Raw genomic sequence first — 27,122 nt, 5'->3', positions numbered from 1 at the left:
ATATATCTGAAAGAAACAAAAATGCTAATTCCAAAAGATACATGCACCCCCAATGTTCATAGCAGCATTATTTATAATTGCCAAGATATGGAAACAACCTAAGTTTCCATCAATGTATGAATGAATAAAGAAAATGTGGTATATATATACAGTGGAACACTACTCAGCCATAAAAAAGAATAAAATCTTGCCATTTGCAACAACATGGGTGGACTTGGAGAGCATTATGCTAAGTGAAATAGGTCAGACAGAGAAAGAAAAATACTGTATGACATCACTTACATGTGAAATCTAATAAAACAACTAACTAGTGAATATAATTAAAAAAGAAACAGACTCACAGAGAGAGAACAAACTAGTGGTTATCAGTGGGGAGAGGGAAGGGGGAGGGGCAATATAGGGTTAGGAGTTTAAGGGGTACAAACTATTATGTATAAAATAAGCTACAAGGATATATTGTACAACACAGGGAATACAACCAATATTTTATAACTATAAATGGAGTATAACCTTTAAAAATTGTGAATCACTATTGTACACCTGTAAGATAAAGTATTGTACATTAACTATATTTCAATAAAAAAAATTTTTAAAGAGGCTTAAGAGTCACATCCACTAACATCAATGTATGAATGTGATTTTGATTCCAATTCCAAAAATAAATTTTAAAACTATAAAAACAATTGAAAAAAATAAAGGAGAAATAAGCTAAATCAAATGTGGAATTACAGCTCCATAAGGGAATGTAAACGCCATACATTATGGGCTGAGTTGTATAGTCTCCAAATTCATATGCTGAAGCCCTAATCCCCAGTACTTCAAAATGTGACTGTATTTGGAGACAGGGTCTTTAAAGAGATAATTAAGTTAAATGAGGTATTAGGGTGAGCCCTAATCCAATATGATTGATGTTCTTATAAGAACAGGAGATTTGGACACTGATAGTTACAGAGGGAAGAAAATGTGAAAACACAGGGAGAAGATGGCTATGTACAAGCCAAGGAGAAAGGCCTCCAAAGAAACCAGCCTTGCAGACAGCTCGATCTTGGTCTCCTAGCCTTCAAGATTGTGAGAAAATAAATTTCTGTTGTTTAAGCCACCCAGTCTGGGATACTACTTTGTTATCGCAGCCCTAGTAAACTAATATACCACATATCGTAATGTTGTAGAAATAATAATGTAGCTTCATAACTTATTAACCCCTCTCTCCCATGAACCCTGGAAAAATTCTAGAATTAAGAAAAAACATGAACTTGAGAAATGAATAATAAAAACAACAAAACAAGAAACTCCTTGGGAGTCTGAAGGCAGTTTTGAAATAGTGTGGGAGGTAGACATGTTTTTGAGGGGGCACGGAAATCTGCCTGGGGTGGTGGGCGACCAGAAGCAGCCATGAGACGGCCTGGAGGGAAGCAGAAACCCCAGCAACAGGCAGCAACAGGCAGCAACATCCCCAGCCTGTCCATGACTTATATCAGAGTAGAAGCATTAGTGCACTTGGCTGGGGAGACGGGTTGATGAAAACAGGCTGACCAGCTCCCCTCTGACACTGACTTCTTTGCCCCTCCCCCTCCAAATCCCAGGGGTGACGGATTATGAACTGGGGAGTGGGTCTCTCAAAGCTACTTCTTCCTTAGAGATCAACAGTGTAACCCTGAACAGAGTTGCCTTTGTTGAATGGAGTGAAAACAAATAAGAGTGATTAACACTAATGCTGTGGTGACAGGGGCTCACAGGCTTCCTTCTCAAATTCGTCTGGAGGATCACACATGCCTCCTCCCCAATCCACATTACCAGACACTCCCACGGGCACAGGAGCTCACAGGCCAAAATAACCCGGCACCTGTGGAGGAGCAAAGAGACCACGACGAAATGCAGACAACAAATTGAATCACATATACCAACTGAATCAGAAATATTAGAACAGATGAACCAAGAATTTCAAAGATGCATAATGAATATACTTAAGGAGATAAACGAAGATACTAGCAATCTGAACCAAAAATTCATTAGAAAATGGAAATATGAGGTCCCCTCGTTAAACGCTCACGGGTTTCCAAAAATCCACAAACTACTGTAATTGTTTTCTTTGATACCCCTATCGCGCTTATTCAAGCTGCTGGCTAACAACTATACCCCAAATATGTGCACACCAATCACTATTTCCAGACTGTGGCCTTTTTCCTCTCTCTTTTGTGTATTAAATCCGGTTTTTGCCTTTGTTTTTTAACAATAGTGTAATGACTGCCTTCCTCATGTGACTAAATTGCTGAAGCAAATTAACTAAAGGTCCCTGAGTTATTCTTTGACTAAACAAAATAGAGGGAAAATGTAACAAATATGAAAAAATGGCACGGAGGATACAGCTAAAGAGTAAGTTAGAGATTGTAAAATCAGATTGAGGAATTTTCCCAGGTGGCTGCAGGAAAAAATAAAGATATGGAAAACATAAAAGGAAAAATAAGTAATATGGAGGGTAAGGAAGGTAGAATCATGCCAATATCTAGATTTTATGGGTTCAAAATAGAGAGGGGGGAAAATTGGAGAAGATACATTTAAAGAGATAATGAAGGTAAATTTTCCTAAATTAAAGAAAAATGAAGGGCCTCAGATTGAAAGAAATCAAAGAAAACCAAACAGACAAAAAAGAAGATTCCCTACCTAGATACATTACTGTGAAATTTAAGAGTGTTGATGACAAAAATAAAATATGCAGAGTTCTCAGAGAAAGGGAACAGATATCTAAAAAGATCAAGAATCATGTTGATATCAGACTTTCAAAGCAACATTAGATACAAGAAAAAATAAAGTAATATTTTTAAGTACTAAAGGAAAAGACCTTGGAGCCTGCAGAAAACATTGCCTTAAATAGAAAGGTTTTATATGCAATTCCCATGAGTTCAGCACTGGTATCATTACTATTAACAAACTACTAAGGCTTCTGGGCAATGCAGTAAGAAAAGACAAAGATAGAGGGGTATAAAGTTAGGAAACGTAAAGCTAAAACATTCACAGAAATATGATCATCCATCAAAAACCAACAGAATAAAAAAACTATTAAAATTCATAAGGGAGCTTAGGTGTGATAAAAATCAATAGTATTTTTTCTCACCACAAATAACCAACCTAAATTTTAAATATAGTATAAAATAATATGCTATTCATAATGACAACAAAAAGCATAATGTATCTAGGGATTAACTTAACCAAGAATGGACCAGACCTCTATGGAGAAAATTATCAAATTTTAAAAACATACAACATGATCTGAATAAACAGTTATATTTTTCAACAGGAAGACAATATTAGTATGTCAGTTATCCGCAAATTGTTCTAGTGAATTCAATTTTAATGAGAATTTTTGTTGGATTTTCGAGGACCAGTAAATTTGTCCTCAAATGTACGTGAAAGGCTAAAAATCCTTAAATAGCTAAGCCAGTATTGAAAAAGAAGACTCAAGAGGGGGAACTTATTTTACAGGATATTAAGACATACTGCAGAGACAAGCAATAAAAACAGCATGGGAAGGGTATAAGAACAGACACCATGGACTAATAGAACAGAGCAGGGTGTTCAGATACAAACCTAAAGATATAGAACTAAATATACATTGGCACCAGGCAGCCATGGGTAAATGACTTAGAAACAAATGGCATTCTGCTCTGCAAAGGTCAAATATTTATTGTAGTTCAGCCTAGAACAATTTACAAAACCTGGTATTCAATACACAGATCTATCACTAACAGTGGATTAATCCAGGGACATTAATGCTAAATGAAAGACAGGTATGTTTTTCACTGGGGTTAATAAGAGAATAACTGATTCTAGAGCCTCTCTTTTAGGCTTGGGCCATAACTGAAACTTTTAGGGAGGCTCTCCCCTTGAGCTGTCCGACTAGGGCACTTATTTTCTTAGGCAGAAGGCACTGGCATCATTGGGACTTCTCCATCTGCGTACATGGAGAGTAACAGCAGTCACCATTTACGAAATGTGGGTCTCCTGCTTGCTGATACCATACAGTCAAAGGAAAGTATGGGACATGGTGGTATTTCTTGAACATTTTTGTCCACTATTTCTTCAAATATTTTTTCTTCAACCCCATCCTCTTTCTGGGTCTGTAATTATATATACATTAGACCTCTTTATATTGTCCCACAGGTTACTGAAGTTCTGTTCTTTTTTGCTTTTGTTTTTTAAGTCTATTTTCTGTGCGTCATTTTGGACTGTTTCTATTGCTATGTCTTCAGCTTTATTACTTTTTATTTTCCTGTAGCGCCTAAAGTGCTATCCATCCCATGTAGAGATTTAAAAATTTCAGATATTATATTTTTCATCTCTAGAAATTCTATTTGCTTCTTCTTTTTTAAAAAACTCTTCAGTTTCTCTCCTGTCATATTTTGTGTTAAATCCTTGAGCATATTAAGCTCATAAGTCCTTCTCTGTTAATGCCATCATTTTTGTCATTTCTGGATATGGTTCTATTGACTATATATTCTCCTACTTACTTGGCATGCCTATTACGTTTTGACTGGATGCCTGATATATTGAATACAATGTTGTTGAACCCCGGATTTTGTCCTAGTCTTTTAGAGAGTATCAGGCTTTGCTTTGGCGGGCAGTTAGGTTACTTACTGAGCAGTTTGACTCTATCAGGGCTTGTCTTTAAGCTTCTGAAGGGTCTAAACTAGCCCAGAGTCTAGGGCTAGTTTACCTCACTACTAAGACGTGACACTTCGGGGGTCTCTAAAGCATACTCCGTTCGACAACCGTATTCAACAGTCTCTCCACTCTGGCTCCAGGGAACTCAAATGATTCCCAGCCCAGTGTGAGCTCTGAAAATTGTTTGGCTTACTGCTCCCCAATAATTGTTCTTTCCTGGTCTTGTGGAGTTTCACAGAACATATTCACTGATTTTTATTCAGCTAAAGATGCAAGGGTGCGCCTATGCAGATTTCTGAAGCTTTTTCTCCATGAACTCCACCTCATAAATTCCAACCAACTTGGCCTCGCCAAATTCCCTAAAAAAAAATCCCCATCTCATTTGTTACTCTTCTCTCAGCTACAAAGGTCCGGAACTACCTGTCGTCCAATGTCTGAAAACAGTTGTTTCACATACTTCGTTCAGTTTCTTAGTAACTCCAGACCTATTGCTTCTTCTTGTCCAGCAGTGGGCGTCTCAAACGCCTTATGGAAAAACGTAGATTGTTTTATAAATGCTATTCTCTATGGTTAAAATTCACCTCTCTCTCGGATACTCCTCGTTTACGTCTCAGGAGATGGTGATGGGTCATTTCCTCTGGCGGCATCTCTAGGGACTACGGCCCGAACTCTGGCGTCGCTTCAACCCGGCGCACGCAGCATTCACTTTCTCCCGCGCGCGCCTCCCTCCCGCTTCGCTCCTCCCACCTCTCCTTCTACCCACCGCCCCCCACCGCCCGCCTCGGCGGAGGCGCCGGCGTTCCGCGCGGCGGCTCACTGCGCCTGCGCGGCGTGTGGACGCCTCACGCTCCCGGAAGTGGGAGGTGTCCACTCGAGTTTGTGTGGTCGCTGCCGCGGGAACGCGAGCACGGTAATTTTTCAGCGGAGGAAGGCGAGGCTTTCGGGCTTGGCCGAGTGAGAGAGCGAGTGGTGCGCTCCAGCAGCTCTCTTCTTACGTGACACGCGGCATGGAGGATGAGCAGAGCCACCAGCCCGGCGACGAGGCCGTGGCTCCCGCGCGGCGCGGGTCGCGGGGGTCGGAGTGCGGGGAGGAGGCGCAGCGCCCGAATCCCGAGGTGAGAATCCGCCCGCGCGCCGTTGTCTTCGAGGGTTTCCCTGAGGAACCGCAGCCCGTGCGCCCTGGGGCCCCAGCCCTGGCCGCCTTCCCCTGACCCCAACTCCGGGAGCCTTTACTCGGGGGTGGTTGTCAGTAAGCCCCCTCTGGTCCCAGTTACCGTCTGGAAGTGAGTAAATAGTCCAGACGAGAAGTATGCGAACCGCGGTTTTATTAGCTCTGCGTGGGAACTCTGCTCTGAACATTCTGGGCGCACGGTTACTGTTGTCATTCTGTGTAGCCCTAATCTGTAGCGGGTAGTTGATGTTTTTAGAAATACCACGACAGCTCAGCTCTAGCTGTGTCACTTCTTAAGACCTTTAAGCCCAGCTCCCAGCCTTGGCAAAAGGTAATTGTGCCTGTTAGCTGGAGCTTCGTCTCTGGTTTTCGCCCATTTACTCCTACCGCATATAAACGTAATGTATGACTGCTACCCGTAATGAGTTTGATAGCTCACCGATAGATCCTAGTTACAGTGGCAGAGTTGTAAAAACCGTCTTAAAACTTCTTTATTCATCTTCTTTGACACATACAATTATTGTTGACTGGCGCTGCAGAGTGTGAACGATCTAATACCCGAATTGGTCATTTTCTATTAATAACATACAAATGCGGAGCACCTCATAGTGTGGGTACTTGCATGAGGCTTCCTAGCTCTTGCTCTTTCCGTCTACAGCCCATTCCCCACATAGCAGGTAGAATGAGCTTTTAGTAACATGAATCTGACTGGTTTCTCCCCTCCCGAGTCTTCAGTTTGCTGCCCACAGGACCTGGCTCCTTTCTCCATTGTTAACTGCACCTCGTACGACTCTTCCCTTTTGCTCTCAGTGCCCAGCATCCTCGGTTTTATGGTGGATGATCTTTCTTGTTAAGGGTCTTTGTGTGCTTCCTTTGCTGTGCATGCTCTTCCCCTGGGTCTTTTGCATAGTTATCTGCCTCGCGTTATGATATTACTTTCAAAGAGGCCTCCATGTCCCTTCCGTCTAAAGAACCACTCTTCTATCCCGCCATCCCTCTTCAGTTTGAGATACTGTCAATAACATCATCAAGTGAGTCGGTTTAAAAATAATTTTTAAAACTTTATTTTTAATGAGAGAAGTGTGATTGAATACACTTCATTAGATTTGGCAGTCTTAAAAACTTTGAGATATAGTGACTTAAGGCCTGGGTTTATGTTCCTAGTTGATTTTACTGACCATCATATTTGTTAAAAACCTGTTGTTGGATGCTTTTAATAAATAATGATACAGTCCTTTTTTTTTTCAGGCTCAAGTAAGCAAAATATTTTGTTGGATTTCAGCTAAGTAAATTTTCATTATCCTTGATGTCAACGAAATTGTTTTTGTAAACTAATAGGTGTTGCATTTTTATATTTTTAACCAAGTAGGTTCAAATTTCATCAGAACTCTTCTTTTGGAAGGATTGTAACCAAGTTTAATTCTGCTTCTAAGTTTGTTTGTTTGTTTTTTATGTGTAGATGCAAAGGCTTTTTTTTTAAATAGGTAATGAGCAGGTTTTCTTTCTTTTTTTTTTTTTTTTGGCAATAAAATGATGGAAACACTTCCAGAACATCTATTTTCCAAATGTTCTTGCCACAGAAGAGGTTTCTCTTGATAAGCAGTTACTTGCTAAGTTATTGTTAAAACATATTTTCTTTCATCTTGAAACAAATAGGGTTTATTTAAAAAAAAAAACACACAACTTTTAAGGATCAAGCTATTAATCCCTTTCTCATCACAGAAAATGACAGCAATTTTGGAATACCTTTTTGTAAAAGGAAATATGTAACTCATTTGTAAGTTCAATAGCACTTTTAAGTACTTTTCCACAAGATAGTCAGCCTCCATTTGGTATAAAAGATTTTCATGGTCAATTCCATATTGTAAAGATTCCCTCATTTGGGATAATATAAACCGTGCAACCATTTACTGGGACGTGTGAAAATTGCAAAATGTCACAGTATCATGAAGGTGAGTATTCCCCCTTGTAGCGTGGAGTCTGTCCCTACTTTCCTCATTGTATGGCCGGTACTTTGTGACATGTGACAGATGGACACAGACATTGGGGAGGGCGCCATTATCAATCCATGTATTACTTAGTAAACTAATTCTGTGTTTTTGTAGATTAATAATACATACAGGGTTTTAAATATTTTCCTTCTGCTCCTTAGTGGATTGTCTTAGTAGATTTTCTTTGGAAACCATTAGTGTAGACCACAATTTGTGAGAACTGGACTTTGACCATGTCCTAAACTTCACTGAAGGAAGAGGGCTAGGGTTGTACCCAGGAGAGGAGGCAGAACTTTCTTTATAGAAATCATGATTTGTAGCATATCTAGAAGAGGCCTAAGTGTTACTTGTGGGTAATATTTGTAGCCACAGTTCTGGATAAGAATTAAGCAAGTGAGTCAGAGAGAGGATTTAGCCAAGGAGAAAATTTGCTTAAATTAAGTGAGACATTTGTTTTGGTAGACAAACTGTTACTCATTGTTGACCTAAATTTTAACCCAATTGAAGATGAAGTTTAAAATTCACTGTAAGTGTAAAGACAAAGGATAAGTCAGGAATCCTGATTAAATGCTAATGATAAAGTAGCCAGGCATTGTAAATTTAATATATTATTGAAAGCTAATTATTTTCTTATCTTAGTCAAATATCCATGTAATAAAGTTTTTAAAACATTGGTCAACAAGGAACCTCAGTATAATTATTCTTCAAGGGACTTCTCTGGTGGCGCAGTGTTTAAGAATCCACCTGCCAATGCAGGGGACACGGGTTCGAGCCCTGGTCCGGGAAGATCCCACATGCCACGGAGCAGCCAAGCCCGTGCGCACAACTACTGAGCCTGCACGCTAGAGCCCACGAGCCACAACTACTGAGCCTGCGTGCTGCAACTACTGAAGCTCGTGTGCCTAGAGCCCGTGCTCTGCAACAAGGGAAGCCACTGCAGTGAGAAGCCCGCGCACCGCAACGAAGAGTAGCCCCCGCTCGCCGCAACTAGAGAACGCCCACGCGTAGCAATGAAGACCCAGTGCAACCAAATAAATAAATAAATAAAATTATTTTGAAAAATTATTCTTCAATTTATGGACAGTTCATACATTGGAATTCCTGTCCTCTTTCCTCAGAGGAGATGGGAGAGAGTAATTCTTAAGTATTCTAGCACAGTATCTGCTAAATGTGTGTTGCATTAAATTGAGAGCTAAGAGTGAGAAATAGTCCCTGAACCATCAGGATCAGTTCCAGCTCAGGGACTGTGTCCTATCCATGGTTATCCCTCCTTAATCTGTCATTAAAGTTCACATGGGGACAATGTGGTAAGTTATAACTATGTTAACAAGCTTTTGTATGGATTGCTAGTGAATTCCAAAGTATTTTTGAAAATTCTGAAGCATACCTAATATTTGTAACATTGCATGTGGAAAATAACTTGTAAATGAATCTTTGGAACTTCACATATTAGTAATTTGGGACTACCTGTGGTGTGATTAGAATCGAATTATGTCTTTCTTAACATGGGTTTTCATTTAAGAAAGGAGGAAAGGTTTATAATATAGTAACTATAGTTCTCCTGAATAACTGAATATAAGTGTAACTTTTGGAAATTGTGTGTTTTGGAACTGAATTTATTTCCTTCTTTGCCTTGGGTACTAGCAAGTTTTGAGTCAGATTTCTGGTCCCTTTAATTTTTATATTGGCCAATTTCTGTTAACTTTGTGAAACGAAGTCAGGTTAAAAAATTCTCAGGAAGGCACTGATGTATACATGCGTAATGTTGTAAAAGTTTACTTAAAAATTGGTTCATTTGTAAATTTTAGAATACTGCTTGTGAAAAGGTCTGACCTACAGTCTGTGATGGTAATTAGTAAAGTTACCATTTATTAATAGCCATGGTGGATATGGTGTCAGGAACCTGCTATACTTGATCTCATTTAATCCTTATAATAATCTCTCCCAGATACTATTTATCATTACCAATACCAAATACCATTTGAGGCAGTTATTATTATACCTTATTTTATAGATAAGGAAACTGAAGATCAAAGTAATAAGTAATTACCCAAGGTTATGCTACTATTAAACAATCAGCTGGCTCTGTACTGAGGTTGCTCTGACTCCCAAAACCAGTGCTCTTTTTACTTAGCTTCATTTCCTGTAAGGAACCTCGTGACTGAGAAGAGAGCAGGGTAAATTGTATTGGAAACACATCCTCCTTCTTCCTAAGCAGTTTTTATTGAACGTATAGCACAAAGAGCCCTTAGGAGTTTGAATCTTTAAGATGTTTGTACTAATTATAAACTTTGTATATATATATATGTATTTTTTGTGTGTGTGGTAGAAAAAGCAGCGATGTAGACTTGATGGCCAAGAAACAAAAGGATCTAAGTTCATTACCTCCAGTGCAAGTGATTTCAGTGACCCAGTTTACAAAGAGATTGCTATTACGAATGGTTGCATTAATAGAATGAGTAAGGAAGAGCTCAGAGCCAAACTTTCAGAATTCAAGCTTGAAACCAGGTAATTAAAAATAACTTTTTAAAATTATAAAAGTAGTACGTGTTCATCTAGAAAATCTTGAAAACTCTGAAAAATATCTGTAATCCTATTATAAAGAGATAACCATTACTAACAATTCAAATAACAGCTGTAATTTACATTCTTATACATGAAACTTTGTGTGACTCTGATTATTTTTGTCAGTCTTTTAGACGATAGAGTAGTATTGCTGAGTTAAAGTTGATGAATATTTTGATCGTCTACCAGAAGTGTATAGGAGTGTCTATCATTTTATACCGAGTATGTTTAAAAAATTTCTTTAGTTGATCATTTAGTTGATAGATAATTATAACTTATTAACGAGATTGAGTAGTTTTCCTTTTTCTTGTTCATTTGTATAAAGAAGATTTCTTTGAAACCAGGTAATTAAAAAAAAAACAACTTTCACCTACTAAGAAGTATTTTTTCTTCTGTTTTAGTTTCTAAAAATATGCAGTATGATAGTAAGCGTTATGTTTAACTGTATATTGAATGAGAAAATAATGCAGCTTAGCCAACTCAAGAGTGTGTATGTGTGCATGTGTGTGTATCTTCAATGAGATGTATACATACTTAAGTTTTAATAACTTTTTGTGAAACAAATCACTTTATTTTGACTTGGGGCATGGGGCAGGAATGACCTTTGGGATCCGGAAAAACATGTAGCTTCTTGATACACAAGAGAATTGCCAGGCATCTAGAAAAAAATAACTACAGGTAATAGAGGAAAACGTATTGTTTTGGGGTCCCCCTGAATCCTTATTCTCTTATAAGCAGTATTCCTCCTCTTTGCTTTAAAGTAGAGCTTCACTGCTTTTCAGAAGAGCACACATGTATTTTTTTCCCCTTTCTCGATTGTCTACTCCATAATCTGTGAAGAAGATTTTTACCTCCTTTCCCCCTGACTCTTTCTATTCTGGAAATACAACGTGTAGCCGACTTAAGATTTTCTGGGCAAAATGTGTGTTCTTCCCAGGTGTGAAGATCAGTTGCTCACTCCTAATTTATGTGGGAGCTAGAGAGATCAAATGTATGTTTATACATTTAGTCAACAAACACTTACTGAATTGTAAGCACTTTACTAGGTAATAATGTTATAAAGGTAAAACAGATCTACTCCCTATTTTGGAAATCTCAGTCTTTTAGGAAAATACACAAACCAGTAATCACAATACAGAGTGACCAGAGCTGTATTGAAGGTCTGGCCAAGTACATCATGAGAATGCGGAAGAGTCTGTCTCAGGGATTCAGAAGTGACATTTGAATTGACTTAAAACAGAAAAGGGAGGGGGAGGGTATTTTGGGCAAAAAGAAATCAAAACTCATAATTTCTGTTTGTATATTTTCTGCTACATGATCTTGCTTTTTCTTTGTACAACCAAAGTTGTGGAACAGGAAAGCATACCCCATTTTTGGGACATGGCTTGTATTGTGTTTTGTCTGCAGTGTGCAGCGTACTGTGGGGAGGGGGAGCATCTGAAGAAGATGATGAAATGATAGGTCGTAGCCTAGTGGTGAAGGAACTCTGTGCTAAAGTCTGCGTTTTACCTCGTAAGCAGAAGGGAGCCACTGAAGTATTTCAGCAGGAAGGTGGTGCTAGTGCCTAGTTCTCGAGCAAGGTGAAGAATGAAGAGGAGGGCTGTGATAGTGGAGATGTTTGCCAGAGTCCAGGAAGCTAATGGGAGCCCCACCTGAGAGAATTCAGGAGAACCAGATTCTGTATGTTTCTCTGAGTTGGAATTGGCAGAAATGGTGATTGTTTGGATGTGGAGGGGCAAGGGAGAGGTTAAAGATAAAGTTTTCTCTCTGGAGTAACTGGTTATGTGTTGATGTTGCCATTAGGTTTGCAGACAAAAATTTTAGTAAATTACGTTTTACCTTTAGTAAAATATAGAAAGAAAGAAAAGAAATTAAGACAAAGTAATCCAAAGCGGTCACATAACGCAGACGTCACGCACAATACCTTAATATGAAAGGAGTTGAGGGTTTCCTTCCTAGGTTTTGGTAGTTTGGAAAATCTCAAGCAAATAAACATATTAACACATATTGTCTTAAAACAACTTGCTGGTTAATTATCAGGATTTTTCATGGATAAGATTCCTTTTTAGTGGTAGTTTAGAAAGGAAAACAAAAGGTTAGAAACATTTTTTCTAACGGTCACTAATTGGTGACGGGGCCAAAATGCCTTCCTTGTCACTTCCCATTAGTTACAGTTTTTAGATCCTCCTATTTTTACTACCATTTTGTATTTGCAGGCCCTTACAGGACTCAACCAAGTAACAGTGAAGGAAGTCTAAGTAATGGTTGCGACTTTTGATTTTTTGAAGTAATATATACTGTTTGACGAACGAATGTGACTGCCTTTACCCACCATTGTCATAAATTTAGAACAACTTTGCCCACCTCCCTTTTGTGGAACGTATATTTTTAAAATACCTGTAAAACAGAAATCTCCTGAATCAAATTCTACCCATGGTAAATTAAGAAATCTAATTACAATTAAGAATCTACTGACTATGACGGTGTTCTTCTGGACATGGTTTATTCTAGGGTCTCCTAAATTAGTTTTCCTAGTTAAATAGCTAAGAGACATTCAACTTTATATACTAGTAGGCTCATAATGCTTTCAAATTCATGTGGATTTTTTTAGTTGTCTAACTTACAAAAGCCAAAAGAAAGGAAAGAGAGAGCATAATATGTTCAATTTACCTGAATTTTCATTCTCTGAAATTTGTGTTTGGTCAGCAGAATAATTCAGTATTAATTTCGGTTTTTGTATCATGTATGTCATCTTATTATATAAGGCAACAGGGCTGTGTAGGTAGTGTATGCCGACAAAGGTTATGGTTTGAAAAACCAATATATAATATATCGTACTACAAAAATGAAAAGTTACCTGTGAATTAAAATATTGATGCTGTATTAAACGTTCTGTTTTAATTAGTTCTTTGCTAAATTAGCTTTGCTTTCTTTACATTTATTTTGGCTAAATTATGCTGTGATAATGCTGTCAGTGTTCAACCCAGTGCCAGCAGGTAAGAGTTCAGATTCTTGCCTGTAAAATTCACCTAAGCGTTAATTTTATTCTTATTTTCCTTAGAGGTGTAAAGGATGTACTAAAGAAGAGACTAAAAAACTATTATAAGAAGCAGAAGCTGATGTTGAAAGAGGGCAATTGTGCTGACAGTTACTATGACTACATTTGTGTTATTGACTTCGAAGCCACTTGTGAAGAGGGTAACCCACCTGAGTTCATACATGAAATAATTGAATTTCCTGTTGTTTTACTGAATACTCATACCTTAGAAATAGTAAGTGAATTGTTTTAATTTTATTTTTAGCAACAGCCATTCTGGGGTTGGCTACTAGGTCCCATTTGCTGTTTCAGCTAGAGTTAGAATTCTAAAGAGGGGGTGTTTGCTCTTGCTGCATACTTAATAGTTGGGCTATAATAAAATAATTTCAGAGTCTGCTCCTCTCCTTTTCCAGTAGCTAAAACAAATAAACAAGCAAAAAACAAAAAAAACTGATGCCTGGTCCTCGTCCCAGAGATTCTGATTTAGTTGTTCCGTGGGGCCCCTGGCATCAGCCTTTTTTTTAAAGCTTCTCAGTTGGTATACAGTCAGAGTTGAGAACCACTGTGGTAGACTAATGTATACTCTGATCTATAAAAATGATAAGGTATAGAAATTACCTTTCAACTTAAAACTAGTTAGCTTTCTGGTGAACAGTTTATGGGGGAAACAACTCTTGTAACCTTGGCTTCTAAGCCATATAACATATTTGCTTTAGATACTCATTGTCAGTGCATTGTTAGTGTAGGAGCTCAGCAGGATCCCTCCAGATTAATACGGTTTGCCTTGTAAATCCTGAGCAAGGACTGTAACAGCTCATCTACCCAGAAGTACCACGTCCGTGGTATCCCCAGTTGCCACCAGCACTCTGGGAATAAGTATAAAAAGGCTTGGTGCATGAAAATGCATACAATTTTTTCTTTCTGTTGTTTGAAGCCTCTTTTAGTTACAGTCTTAATCAGCCCATTTATATAATTTCCTTGTCCAAAGCAGATTAATGGTCAGTAAATTAAAAGAAAAAAATGACAGCTATGAAGGCAAATCATCTTGCATAACTCACTAGATCTTACTTCCTCTCTCTCACTCAAGGACATGGCTCTAGCCATTCTCCTCCCTCATTTAGACATGAATGATTCATTGCTTCCTACTATATCGTTCCCATCGCATACAAACTTGTTGTTTTTCACACCATAAAAAGCCTTCACTTGACCCACTCCCTGCCAGCTACCCCATGTCTTTGTTCCTCTACAGCAGATTTCTTTGTAAAAGTTATATACAGTTCTGTCTGTTTCCTCCCATTCTCTGTTAAACCCATACCACTTGTAGGTTTTTTTTTTTTTAAAACATCTTTATTGGAGTATAATTGCTTTACAATGGTGTGTTAGTTTCTGCTTTATAACAAAGTGAATCAGTTATACATATGTTCCCATATCTTTTCTCCCTTGCGTCTCCCTCCTTCCCACCCTCCCCATCCCACCCCTCTAGGTGGTCACAGACCACCAAGCTGATCTCCCTGTGCTATGCGGCTACTTCCCACTAGCTATCTGTTTTACGTTTGGTAGTATATATATGTCCATGCCACTCTCTCACTTTGTCCCAGCTTACCCTTCCCCCTCCCCATAGCCTCAAGTCCATTCTCTAGTAGGTCTGTGTCTTTATTCCCGTCTTACCCCTAGGTTCTTCATGACCTTTTTTTTTTTTTCTTAGATTCCATATATATGTGTTAGCATACGGTATTTGTTTTTCTCTTTCTGACTTCACTCTGTATGACAGACTCTAGGTCCATCCACCTCACTACAAGTAACTCAATTTCGTTTCTTTTATGGCACTTGTAGGTTTAAGTTATGTATTCCAGCCCATCACTCCACTAAAATCACTCCTCAGTGTCACCTTTGACCTTTACCTAAGTCCTGGTGGAATTGACCACTGTCTCCTTCAAGTGACTGCCAGAACCCCTCATTCTCCTGCATTTTCGCCAGCCTCACTGGGTTCGCCTTCACAGTTTCCTTCGCTGGTTGCTCCTTCTCTTCCCAACTTCCTAATATAGGATGCTGTATGTTCAATTCCAGGTCCTCTTCTCTATATAGATCCTCTCCCTTAATGATCTCGTCTATCATCTTGTTCCATAGCTTTTAGAAGCTACATGCTGATGTCTTCCAAATACATATCTCCAATCTCATCCTCTGTCCCAAGTTCAGACTGTTACTTAACATCTCTACTTGGACGTCTAAACAGACATCTTAATGTGTCCCAAATTTACCTGCAACCTGTTTTATCTTCAGCCTCCCTAGCTTGAGGGCTAGCAACTCTGTCTTTCTAATTGCTCAGTCCAGAAACCTTGGAGTCATCCTTAACTCCTGTTTCTCTCACATCACAATTCCAGGCCATCAGTGACTTGTTTGCTCTGCCTTCAAAATATATCCAGAACCCAGCCACTTAACCACACTGCTATGACTGTAGTCTGAGTCCCACTGATTTCTTGTCTGGATTTGTTGCTTTCGTTCATCATTTAACCAGTCTCTGTTTCTCTCCTTATTCCCTGCAGCCAATTCTCAACCTAGTGACCAGAGTGATCCTTATGAAATATAAGTCAGAGCATTTCACTCCTCTGCTCACGACTCTTTTATGGCTCCCCATGTAACTCAGAGTAAAAATCATATTCCTTATATGATCTGGCCTCTTGTTACCTCTGATTGCACCATATTGACCTGCTTGCTGTTTCTCAGAAATTCCAGACATGCTCCACCCCCTCACCTCCCAGAGCTTTAGCTCAAATTCCTTTCCTGCAGAGATCTTGCTGCTAATTCCCTTCCTCCCTCCTATCCTTCCTTCCTTCCTTCCTTCCTTCACTCTTGCCTTCTAAATAAAGTCTAACTGGTTCTCTGTGCAATAGTGTAGCTTGAATACCCCACAGACCCAATGTTTCTGATCCCTCTTATCTACTCTACTTTTTAAGAACCCTCATCACCTTTTAACTTACTATGTAATTTATTTAAGTGATTATTAAATATTTGGTCAATGAATGCATAGTCCTCTGGCATCATTCTGTTGAAAGTATTAAATAACAAATACAATTTTATTAATGTCACACTTAGTAGTACCTGCTTACAATGGTAAGGGAAGTTGCAGCATATTTTTTTTAAAGATTTTCATTTAAAATTATGAAACAAAATACTGATATTTAAAAGGATAGACTTCATTTATCTATGAAATTCAATTAAGTAGAATTTTTCCTTTTGCAATATGGTAAGTAAAGAACATCTATAACTTTTGAAGTTCAAATGTTCTTTGCTGGTCTTTTACTCTTTTATAATTGTTAGTAACTTGATAATTCATCTGCTTAATACACTAGTGTGTAAAAAGAATTTTATAAACACTATTTTTCTTAATTTTTTAATCTTCTACTATAAGTAACATTCTTTGTTTTTTTCTCCATAGCTACCTAGTATTAATAATTGCTGCCGATAAATCTTTAGGCTTTGAAATTGTCCTTAATTTTTAACAAGTGACTTAGTGTGATCTGGTTTAGGGAGGCAGCATTGGGCCAGAGGAAAAAATGCTTAGAGACCTGAGCCTGATGATAACCATGCCGTCCTTACTGAGTTCACAAAGTTGTTGTGAGCATAAAATAAGAAGGCAATCATGAAAGCTTCTTAAAGAGGTTAAACATTGCTAAAATAATTAGTAGTATTATTGCCCTTTAAATTACTACATATCATATAGTTAAATTTTGATTATTCAGAATTGAGTTTAGTGGAATCTTAATATAAAAATAAGGACTAATCAGGAGTAAATGGGAGAGCAGGAATCTGAACTAATTTAGTTGTAACTGCAGACTGGCATTTCTTCAGCATACTATGTTATTTTAAAAGCTCTTAATATCTTGAACTAGAGGTTGCATTAATAGGCTTTACAGTTTCAAAATATTATAAACAAAATCATTGACGTTTTGCTCCTCTGGTTAAACTTTGGTTTGAAGACTTGCTTTCAGGTACTTGTTCTATCTTAAACTTTTTTAAACTATGAAGCATAATTTTTTAATTAAAAAATTAGAGTACTTTGGGAATAGGGCATTATCCTTAAATTGTTAAAACTCTAGACAGGTCTGTGCCTTGAGCCATCTATAAGATTACAACCTTATGTGGCTGACATAGTCACGTTATGTATCATGTATCTTAAGTCATAGAAAATACTTTAATTTGCTATCCTTCCCTTGTAGGAAGATACATTTCAGCAGTATGTGAGACCAGAGATTAACACACAACTTTCTGACTTCTGCATCAATCTAACTGGAATTACTCAGGTTATAATTCTGTGTTCCTTTTTCTAGAGTTTGAAAGAAGTTTTGAAATTAGGGATTTATTTCATAGTTTAAAAAAATTATTGTTGTAAATAATTAAATGTGATACTTTCCTTGCTTGGTAAAGATCTTTTGTATTGTAATATTTAAAAAATAGAAAAGCACATTTTACACCTGGTAAGATGTTTTTTCAGCCTTTCCTTTTAAGGAGTTGTAAACATTTCATTTGTATGGAGCATTAGTGAAGGAAATGTTAGTTACCATGTTGAACTTGGAGATGAAGTTTTAAAATGTATCTGTTTACAACCTGATTTTATATATAGCTTAATTTTTTTTAGGCCTTTGATTTTTGGTTGTATTCTAATGTGGTAGGCCCTTTGTTCATTTACTTCGTTCCTTTATTCATTCATTCAACAAATATTTGAGGGCCTGCTATAATATTCAGTATTGGCCAAGCTACGATGGATACAAAGATGGTCAAGGCAGTCTCCCTCCTCAGCTCACTTAACAATCTATAAGTCAGGGGGACAGACAGAAAAAAACACTGGTCACAGTATACAGTATGGTTAGGAAGACTGACAGTCAGTGTTTCATTAGGGTGTCATGGGCATCTGTAGGAAGACCTCCCTCTGACAGAGGGAAGGGAGGGCTGTCCTGGGCAAAACTCAAGTTGGTGAACTTGGGCTGAGTCAGCCATAGGTAAATAGGTGGAAAAGAATGACTGGGCAGGCATTTCAGGTGTGAAGGGCAAAACTGTAAGTGGTTCGGGATAGTTCATGTGTATTATGGGCTAGTGAGAAAATGGTCGCAAATAAAGCTAAAGTGATAGAGGCGAGCTAGATCATGAAGGGTCTTGTGTGTCTTTTTGTCTGGAAGACCTTGGGGAGTGTTTGGAGGATTTTAAGTATGAGAGTGATGTGATGGATCATTCAGATGTGTAGTATGTTCTGGAAAGATGTGAGCTTCGAGATAGGGAAACCACTGTAGAGGGCTGTGGCTTTCAGCTGAGGAGAGATTTCCCTTTTCTCCCCTCTGGAGAAGCAGTAAGCCACTAGGTTGAGGCCTGAAAAAAGAGAACCCCTGAGGATGGTCTTAAATCTTAATCTGGGGAGGATTATATACTTCAGTTGAAAGCAGTCCCTAATACTTGGCTATAAACAATTTTTAATTGTCTTAAAAATGGAATTTTAGGTGAATCTTAGCCTAGGAAACCATGAAGAGTTTAAAAGATCATAGTTAAGACTTTCTCCTACTGTTTCTTTCCCTCCAGTGTTTGTTTGTTTCTGGGTAGAACTGCATGTAACTACCCAGATTTTTATATATTTTACTTTCATATCCTCAGGATCAAGTAGACAAAGCTGATACCTTCCCTCAGGTACTGAAAAAAGTCATTGACTGGATGAAATTGAAGGAATTAGGAACAAAGTATAAATATTCCATATTAACAGATGGGTAAGTATTTAGGAAATTTATCTTTTTTAATCTACTTTTTAAGATTAAAGATGTCCTAATTCATCCAACTTTTAGAATAACCACAAAAAATATTATTTACTAAAGGAGTCCCCACAACAGACAGTAGTTTTCCTTTTACATTCTTATTCCTGGTTAAATTTTAAGTCCTAGACGTCAGAGAGAGTAGGGAAAGCGGAGATAACAGTCTGATCCAGTGCTAGAAGAAGATTAAATATTAATGTATAAAACTTAAATGACTTTACTGAAACGCTGTTTTTATCAGGACACTTCCTTGCTCAAGAAAGTCCAGACTCTTCAGTCTGGCTTTCAAGGCTCTGTTGTCTAATCCCACCCTGCCCGTGTAGCCTAATCCTCCTGCCGTTTTTCTTTTTTACTCCAGTTAGGCTGGCCCATGAACCACACGGTTTATCCTTCCTCTCTGTACCCATACAGCTTTCCTCTCTGCTGGAAGGTTCTCTTCCTTGACTCTTCTTTATTATTACCCAGAGCCTACCTCATATTTTATTCTGGACACTACAACTCACATTGACCTTTTTCTTGAAGCCTTACAGCCTCTGTTATGTACCATGCATGTTGGCATCTGACTAAATATTCTGATATCTAAACTTTATGTGTGTAAGACCTAGGTTTGCAAGGAGATTAAAACTCCATTCAGAGCAAGGATTTTTGCTACTTGGTAGTCTTTCATATTGCTTACTATAGTGCTGAGCTCAAAATTATGCTCCAAAAGCATTAGTTAAATGAAAAGCCAAGTGGGGAGATGAGAGACATTAAAACAGAGATTAACAGCATTGTGCTGAGGCACCTCCTATACCCTATGCTATTAAGGTTGAAGAAGAAAGTCCTAATGAACTTCTGTTTCAAATTGTGGACAAAAGCTGAGGTGTCACCTAAGTGAAAGGTTTAGAGGCCCTCAAGTGCAAAAGGAGAAGAGCATTGAATTTAGGCCCATCATAATTGTGCTTAAAAATGGAAGTTTGGGAAAGTGTTGATGGACCTCTTTAGAAATCTGTTCCTGATTTTCAACATGAATGAGCAGTGTTCCTGCTAAAGTACACAGGTGTTTCTGTCATAACATGGTGTGTGCAATTCTGTAAAAAACCTCACATTCTGGGACAGATCATTCAAAATCTGTGCAATTTTGTAACCAGAGGACTAACAAAAACAATAACTGATACCTCCAGAAATAATTTGGACAGCCCAGGCAAGCAGCCCGGGGTCTGTAGAAGGCACCTCAGAGGATGTTACAAAGGCACAGAAGCCAGAGGATCGTGGGGGCAGGTGCTTGTTTTTAATTTTCTTAAAAGTGCTCCTGTTGCTGGCACAGCGGCCAAGTTGAGAGCTTTTTCTTTCCTGCTGAAGGTTATAATTTCTACTGCTGCAATTCTGACTCCCTTTGCTGAGGAAAAACCACATATGAGGCAACATAATTTACATGATACAGCCAGGATTCTCCTACTTAACTACATAGGTTGATTTCGTGTTGTAGAAACATGCTGTGGCAGAGCAAATTGCATTCTAACTACTTGATATCAGCTACGTTTGTTTCTCTCAAGTATTTTGTTCATTTGTTTGTGTTTTTTGTTTTATTTCAAAGCATACCCTCAAGAAACTTCCTAATGTGATAAACTTGGCATTAAAAGTAAGCTGAGCAGTTATTTTAGAGTTGGAAAAAAAAAAAAAAAACTCAACAAGATAGAGGTGTGCCTAGGTAATCAGAACCATAAAAATGGTCAAGATGAGCCCAATAAGAATTAGACAGAGTGTCCAAAAAAATTTAATATATCCAACTTCCACTTTGCTTTTTAAAGTTTGTTTTTGAATTATTATTTTGGAGGAAGAGAAGTTAATTTTCTAAGCTTGGTGTTATGTGTGAATATAAGAAAGGTGATGTGTAAATAAAAACAAATAGAATGACTTAAAATCCTCATTTTTAAGAATGGTATAGCATTTATTTAATCCAGTTTTTTTTCCTCTTTTGATTTAAGTTCATGGGATATGAGTAAGTTCCTGAACATTCAGTGCCAGCTAAGCAGGCTCAAATATCCACCTTTTGCCAAAAAGTGGATCAATATTCGAAAGTCATATGGAAACTTTTACAAGGTGAGATTTCTATATTGATTATACTGCTCTTGATAAATTTATTACATTTTGCATGTACATAGAGTTATGATTTACTAGATGCTTTTCACAGAAAAGGATCATATAATTCGTTGTTATTCTTCAGATTCCAAATAGTTATGTTCATGTGAGTTTAGAAAAATAAGCTATATTCCTCACTCAACCTGTTACTTAAATAGGGTAACTATATACGTATGATCTTCAGTTACAGAGGTTTGAAACTGTAGTGGTATTCAATATATGGATTGTTTGTGGAACAAATGCTCCCCACTTATTTTTCATTTTAATTTTATCAAAGTTAATACGTGTGTGTAGTGTAAATTTTTAAAAATAATATTGCAAGTCTCATAACAAATGGCAGTCTTCCACCATGGCCCTCACCAGTACTGGTTCCTATTCTCCCAAACGCTTTTAACTTTTTAAAGTTGTTTCTTCTCATATTAACCTTCCTGTTTCCAGATTATATATTTATGCTATTTCTTGAATTTTCAGTCTGAGGTATCTGTTGAGTTCCTGCAATGGAAAGTGAAGATTCAGCTCCATTAAACAGCTACCATTCCTGCCTGTCCTTCCCCTCCCTGCATCTTTCTTAGTTATGTTAGCTTTATAATCAAATCATTATTCGCTGTTTACATTTCTAATGATTATAGAAAGTGTTCACTCTTCCCCAGATTTAATAATTGACTTCTTTAGTTGTTTTCTTACGCTGTTACTCTCCATTCAAACTGTAAATCACTTCTCAGTACTCAAAACACTCAGGTGGTGTCAGTTTTTCTTTTTTCTTTTTCTTTTTTTTCCTTTTTTACCTTGGAGACTAGCTTTCTGGAACCTTTAATCCTGTTCTAATCTGAACTGTTCTTCAGGCTTCTTCAAAAATCATCCTAGAAGATTTCATTTGCTTCTCTATCACATGTTAGATCTTGGGTCATCTTTTTCCCTTTGCAACCACATTTTGGTGAAGCACATCCTTTCCTGAGAAAAGGTGCTTTTCTCTCAAAACATTTTTTTTTGTTTTTTTGTTTTAGCATTTTAAAATTGACAACTATGCGTACAGAAAAGTGGATTTTGACAGATTGTTTTTAGAGTGAAATCTCTTGTAAATTCCACCCACTTAACCCTCTTCCTTCCTCCCAGAGCTCCTGTAATCCATACTTTCATGGGGATAATTTTCTTGTTTTTCCTTACAACTTTTTTTTTTAATTATTATTATTTTTATACATCTTTATTGGAGTATAATTGCTTCACAATGCTGTGTTAGTTTCTGTTGTACAACAAAGTCAATCAGCCATATGCATACATATATCCCCATATCCCTTCCCTCTTGAGCCTCCCTCCCACCCTTCCTTATAGCTTTAATATTTATATGTTGATCCTTATAGCATATGTGGTTTAGTTTTGCCTGTTTTTGAAAATGATATAATTAGCATCATACTGGCTGTATTGTTTATTTTGCTTTTTTCCTCAACATTATATTTGAGATTCATCCTTCTTGTGTATGTAGCTGAAGTTCATTTATTTTATTGCTGTGTAGAATTCCATTGTGTTCGTTTATCTACTTTGGGTGGTTTTTGGTTTGGGGCTTTTTATGAACAGTGGTGCTATAAACATTCCTGTGCATATCTTCTGGTGCCTTGTGTGCTCATTTCTCCAGAGTATAAGCCTAGGAGTTGAATTGCTGGGTTATAGAATATGTACCACATTGAGATTACTTGATAATGCAAAAATCGTTTTCCGAAGTGGTTGTACCAGTTGGCACTCTCACAAGAAGAGTGTGTGATTTACTATTGCTCCGCGTCTTTGCCAGCATCTGGTATTGCCAGTCATTTAAAATGTTTGTAAGTGTGGTGGATGTGTGATGACATCTCATTGAGGTTCTGATTTGCATTTGCCTAATTACTCATGCAACTGAGCTCCTTTTCCTATGTTATTAGTCATTTGGATTTCTTTCCTTTGATTATATTTGGTAAATATTTTTTCCTTTTTTGTGGATTTTTCACTAATTTTGTGATTTCTTAAAAAAAAGTTGGTTATGAAAAATTACAAACATATACAAAAGTAGACAGATACAATGAACTCTCATGACTCAGTTTCAACAGTTATTAACTCATGACCAACCTTGTTTTCATCTATAACCCTACCCACTTTACCTTTTCCTTATCATTTTGAAGAAGATCTTAAACATTATTTCATTTGCTTTGTAAACATTTCATTATGTAACCCCCAAAAGATAAGGACTCTTTTAGAAAATAAAACCACCACACCATTATCACACCTAAAAAAATTAACAGGGCTTCCCTGGTGGCGCAGTGGTTGAGAATCTGCCTGCCAATGCAGGGGACACGGGTTCGAGCCCTGGTCTGGGAAGATCCCACATGCTGCGGAGCAACTGGGCCCGTGAGCCACAGCTACTGAGCCTGCGCGTCTGGAGCCTGTGCCCCGCAACAAGAGAGGCCACGCCAGTAAAAGGCCCATGCACCGTGATGAAGAGTGGTCCCCACTTGCCGCAACTAGAGAAAGCCCTCGCACAGAAACGAAGACCCAACACAGCCAAAAAAATAAAATAAATAAATAAATAAATAAGTCAGGAGCTCTTTAAAAAAAAAAAAAAATTTAACAGTAATTCCTTAATGTTATCAAATCATCATAGATATCATAAATATTTTGTTTTCTTTTACTCTTTGTGTGTTGAATGAGGATCAGAATAAACTTCACACATTTGCAGTTGGGTGACATGTCTTGTAAGTTTTAAATTTTTTTTTATTATGTTTTAAAATAAATTTATTTATTTTATTTATTATTTTTGGATGCGTTGGGTCTTCATTGCTGTGCGTGGGATTTCTCTAGTTGCGGTGAGCGAGGGCTACTCTTCGTTGCGGTGCACAGGCTTCTCATTGCAGTGGCCTCTCGTTGTGGAGCACGGGCTCTGGGCACGTGGGCTTCAGTAGTTGTGGTGCGTGGGCTTCAGTAGTTGTGGCTCACAGGCTCTAGAGCCCAGGCTCAGTGGTTGTGGCGCGTGGGCTTAGTTGCTCCACGGCATGTGGGAACCTCCCGGACCAGGGCTTGAACTTGTGTCCCCTGCATTGGCAGGCAGATTCTTAACCACTGCGCCACCAGGGAAGCCCCAAGTTTTAAAATTTATAAATTCCTTTCCCACCTCCTTTTTCCCTTTAGCAGTTTTTTTTTTCCCCCCAAGAACCTGAGCCATTTGTCCTGTAGAGTTTCCCATAGTCTGGATTTTGCTTGTTGTATCCTGTGATATGGTTTCAAATGTGCCTCTGTTCTCTGAATTTCATGTAAATTTGTAGGGGTTGATCAACTTTATGCTACAGCTCCCAGGTGGTAATGTGTTCTTATGTAAGGGGTCTTTCTCCAACCTTTAACTTAGAGGAATAATTTACTTATTCTAAGGATAATTATTAACAATTACTAAAACCATAAAAGAATTTTCAGGTCTGAGTAAAAATATCTACAGCTCATAGTACATGAGAGTGATCAGAAAGTTGTAGATACGTTAAGGCAAAATTGCCAGTGCTTTTTTGAGTAGAGAATTACATTTTTCTGTGGATCTGTTTATATTGGTCAGTTTCTTAGGCTGCTCTTTTCTGTGTGGTTTCCCCCCTTTGTACTAGATACCAGTTATAATGCTGATTAGTAGTGTAAGTTGAGGAAACTTACATTTTCCTTTTTAAAAATTTTCTTCTCCTCTTCCCATTTGTATATTATATTCTTTGGAGAAATGTCTATTCAAATTCTTTAAATCAGGTTGTTTGCTTTTTTTGTTGTTGAGTTTTAGGAATTCTTTGTATATTCTAGATCTTAATTCCTTTTCACATATGTGATTTGCAAATATTTTCTTCCATTCTGTGGGCTGCCTTTTTCACTCTGTTGATAGTGTCCTTTGATATATAAAAGTTATAAATTTTGTCAGTCAAGTAAAATAATACATTACAGAAAAATACCATGCCAAAAAATTAGTTTGGGTTAAATTTAGATGTTCAGAACAATGCATTTCCTTTCATAAATGATTTAAGGTATAAAACTGCAGACTTTTTAGATGTTTTAAGGATTCCATTTGTTTATATGTATTTTTATCTAAAACTCTAAGATCATTTTTTTTAAAGCTCTGAAGGTTTATTTATTTGCTTCATTTGACCCGAGAGTATTTGCCCTTTGCCTAACTTTATTTAGCTATTACTGTTCATTTTCAGCTTCTTATTTTTCCACTTCACAATGACTTATGGAATACTAAAGAATTATTTACTGAGCTGTTTATTTTTCAGGTTCCTAGAAGCCAAACCAAGCTGACAATAATGCTTGAAAAACTCGGAATGGATTACGATGGGCGGCCTCACAGTGGTCTTGATGACTCTAAGAACATTGCCCGAATAGCAGTTAGAATGCTGCAGGATGGGTGTGAACTCCGGGTTAATGAGAAGATGCATGCAGGGCAGCTAATGAGTGTGTCCTCTTCACTACCAATAGAGGGCACTCCAGCGCCACAAATGCCGCATTCCAGAAAATAACAGCATTTTTGTGCTTTTGCCCGTGGATCATTCACTCTAACTGGAGCTGCTACAAAGAGGTAGCAGATGAATACTTATTGAATTAGTCCTGCAGTGCAAAATTTAAGCACCTTAAACATTTAAAATCTTATTACAGTTATAGATATATGCATATGTATGTGAACAGATTCTGTGGGGAGGGCATATTGAATTCTTTGTTGAATTCTTTGTCACCAGCACTTTTGATATGAGCAGTATTTGTTACACAGTAACAGTTCCTGCTTAGAACTGAATTTTATAATTTAAGGTGTCCAAGATGTGTTCCTTTTGGTTTTAAAATGCAGAGGTTTATTGGCTCTCCCCTTGAATGTCATACCTTATTGATGTTAAAATATATAATGTGTTTCTACATTAACATCATTAGATCAGATCATTTCTTAAAATGCAGAAAAGATTGGAAAGGTGGGCCTTATCTAGCCTTTGGGTTTTAAGAATGTCAGTGTCCTTTTGATTTTTGAAATGTATATGTGAAGGTCAGTTGTGAGTGGTGAATTTCATAAAGTACTTGGTATACATATCTGCCTTTGTTTTTTTTTTTAATTTATAACTGGAAGATTCATGATAGATTATAGGGTCTGATTAAAAATTCAGTTACTGATGAGGTTAATGGAAATTCAAAAGAAAATACCATTTAAAGGAATATAAGGGCTACAGCTTGAACTTTATAATACATAGATAAATCATTGGGGTTTTTTGGATTTGGTTTTTTTGTTCCTCTCCCCCTTGTGACATATATCTATCTGCCTTGTTTCTTAAATCTAAGAGACCATGCTTTGAATTAGATTTAAAATTAAAGGTCACCACTTAATTTTGCATTTGTATTCAACATTATGAGTGAGGTTAGTAAAGTCAAATAATGCTTTCTACCATATCTTACGTTTCTATTACTAAAAACTGATTTTACATAGTGACCACTAAATGTTGAATAGTTAATTCTTAACTAATTCTAAAAACAAAAATGTGTCTGTGGAGTTGAGAAAGTAAACTCTCCTTATCTAGAAGCTAAAAATACATATTTTCAGAATTGGATTTCCCCCTATAGCTTTCCTAGAACAATTTCATTAACATTGTTTGCTTCTTTTCGTTTACTTCCTAATAGTAATTGTGATGCTACTTTATTTTAATGATTTATACATTATAATCAAATGAATTTTATAGAGGTCTTCCAACCCTGGTGCATAAGAGAAAAGTAGGCATTTTTCTTGGTATGAGAATTCTCCACACAGTGCTGTAGCTTTTTAACTT

The 27,122-nt window shown here is 37.4% G+C and overlaps 1 protein-coding gene across 1 annotated transcript; it reads left to right on the top strand.

Moving 5' to 3' along the window:
- Positions 1 to 5,514: 5,514 nt before the first annotated feature.
- ERI1 (exoribonuclease 1) lies at positions 5,515 to 26,394 on the top strand. The gene is made up of 7 exons (XM_082375033.1): positions 5,515 to 5,774; positions 10,151 to 10,329; positions 13,448 to 13,658; positions 17,641 to 17,724; positions 19,064 to 19,173; positions 21,183 to 21,297; positions 25,596 to 26,394. Exons 1-7 carry the CDS (start codon positions 5,667 to 5,669, stop codon positions 25,836 to 25,838), a joined length of 1,050 nt encoding a protein of 349 aa, XP_082231159.1. The 5' UTR covers positions 5,515 to 5,666; the 3' UTR covers positions 25,839 to 26,394.
- The last annotated feature ends 728 nt before the right edge of the window (positions 26,395 to 27,122 follow it).

This window comes from Balaenoptera borealis (assembly GCF_965194805.1).
Source record: "Balaenoptera borealis genome assembly, chromosome: 21".
Classification (NCBI taxonomy): Eukaryota; Metazoa; Chordata; class Mammalia; order Artiodactyla; family Balaenopteridae; genus Balaenoptera; species Balaenoptera borealis.
Note: the sequence above shows the minus strand (reverse complement) of the source record. Positions and strands in the feature narration are given on the sequence as shown.

Bases quoted from the DNA above. Each gene is read 5' to 3' on its own strand.
- ERI1 (XM_082375033.1), top strand. From the start codon at position 5,667: ATGGAGGATGAGCAGAGCCACCAGCCCGGCGACGAGGCCGTGGCTCCC. The intron at 10,330-13,447 runs GTAATTAAAAAT...TATTTTCCTTAG, and splicing joins GAATTCAAGCTTGAAACCAG to AGGTGTAAAGGATGTACTAA. The intron at 17,725-19,063 runs GTTATAATTCTG...TCATATCCTCAG, and splicing joins ATCTAACTGGAATTACTCAG to GATCAAGTAGACAAAGCTGA.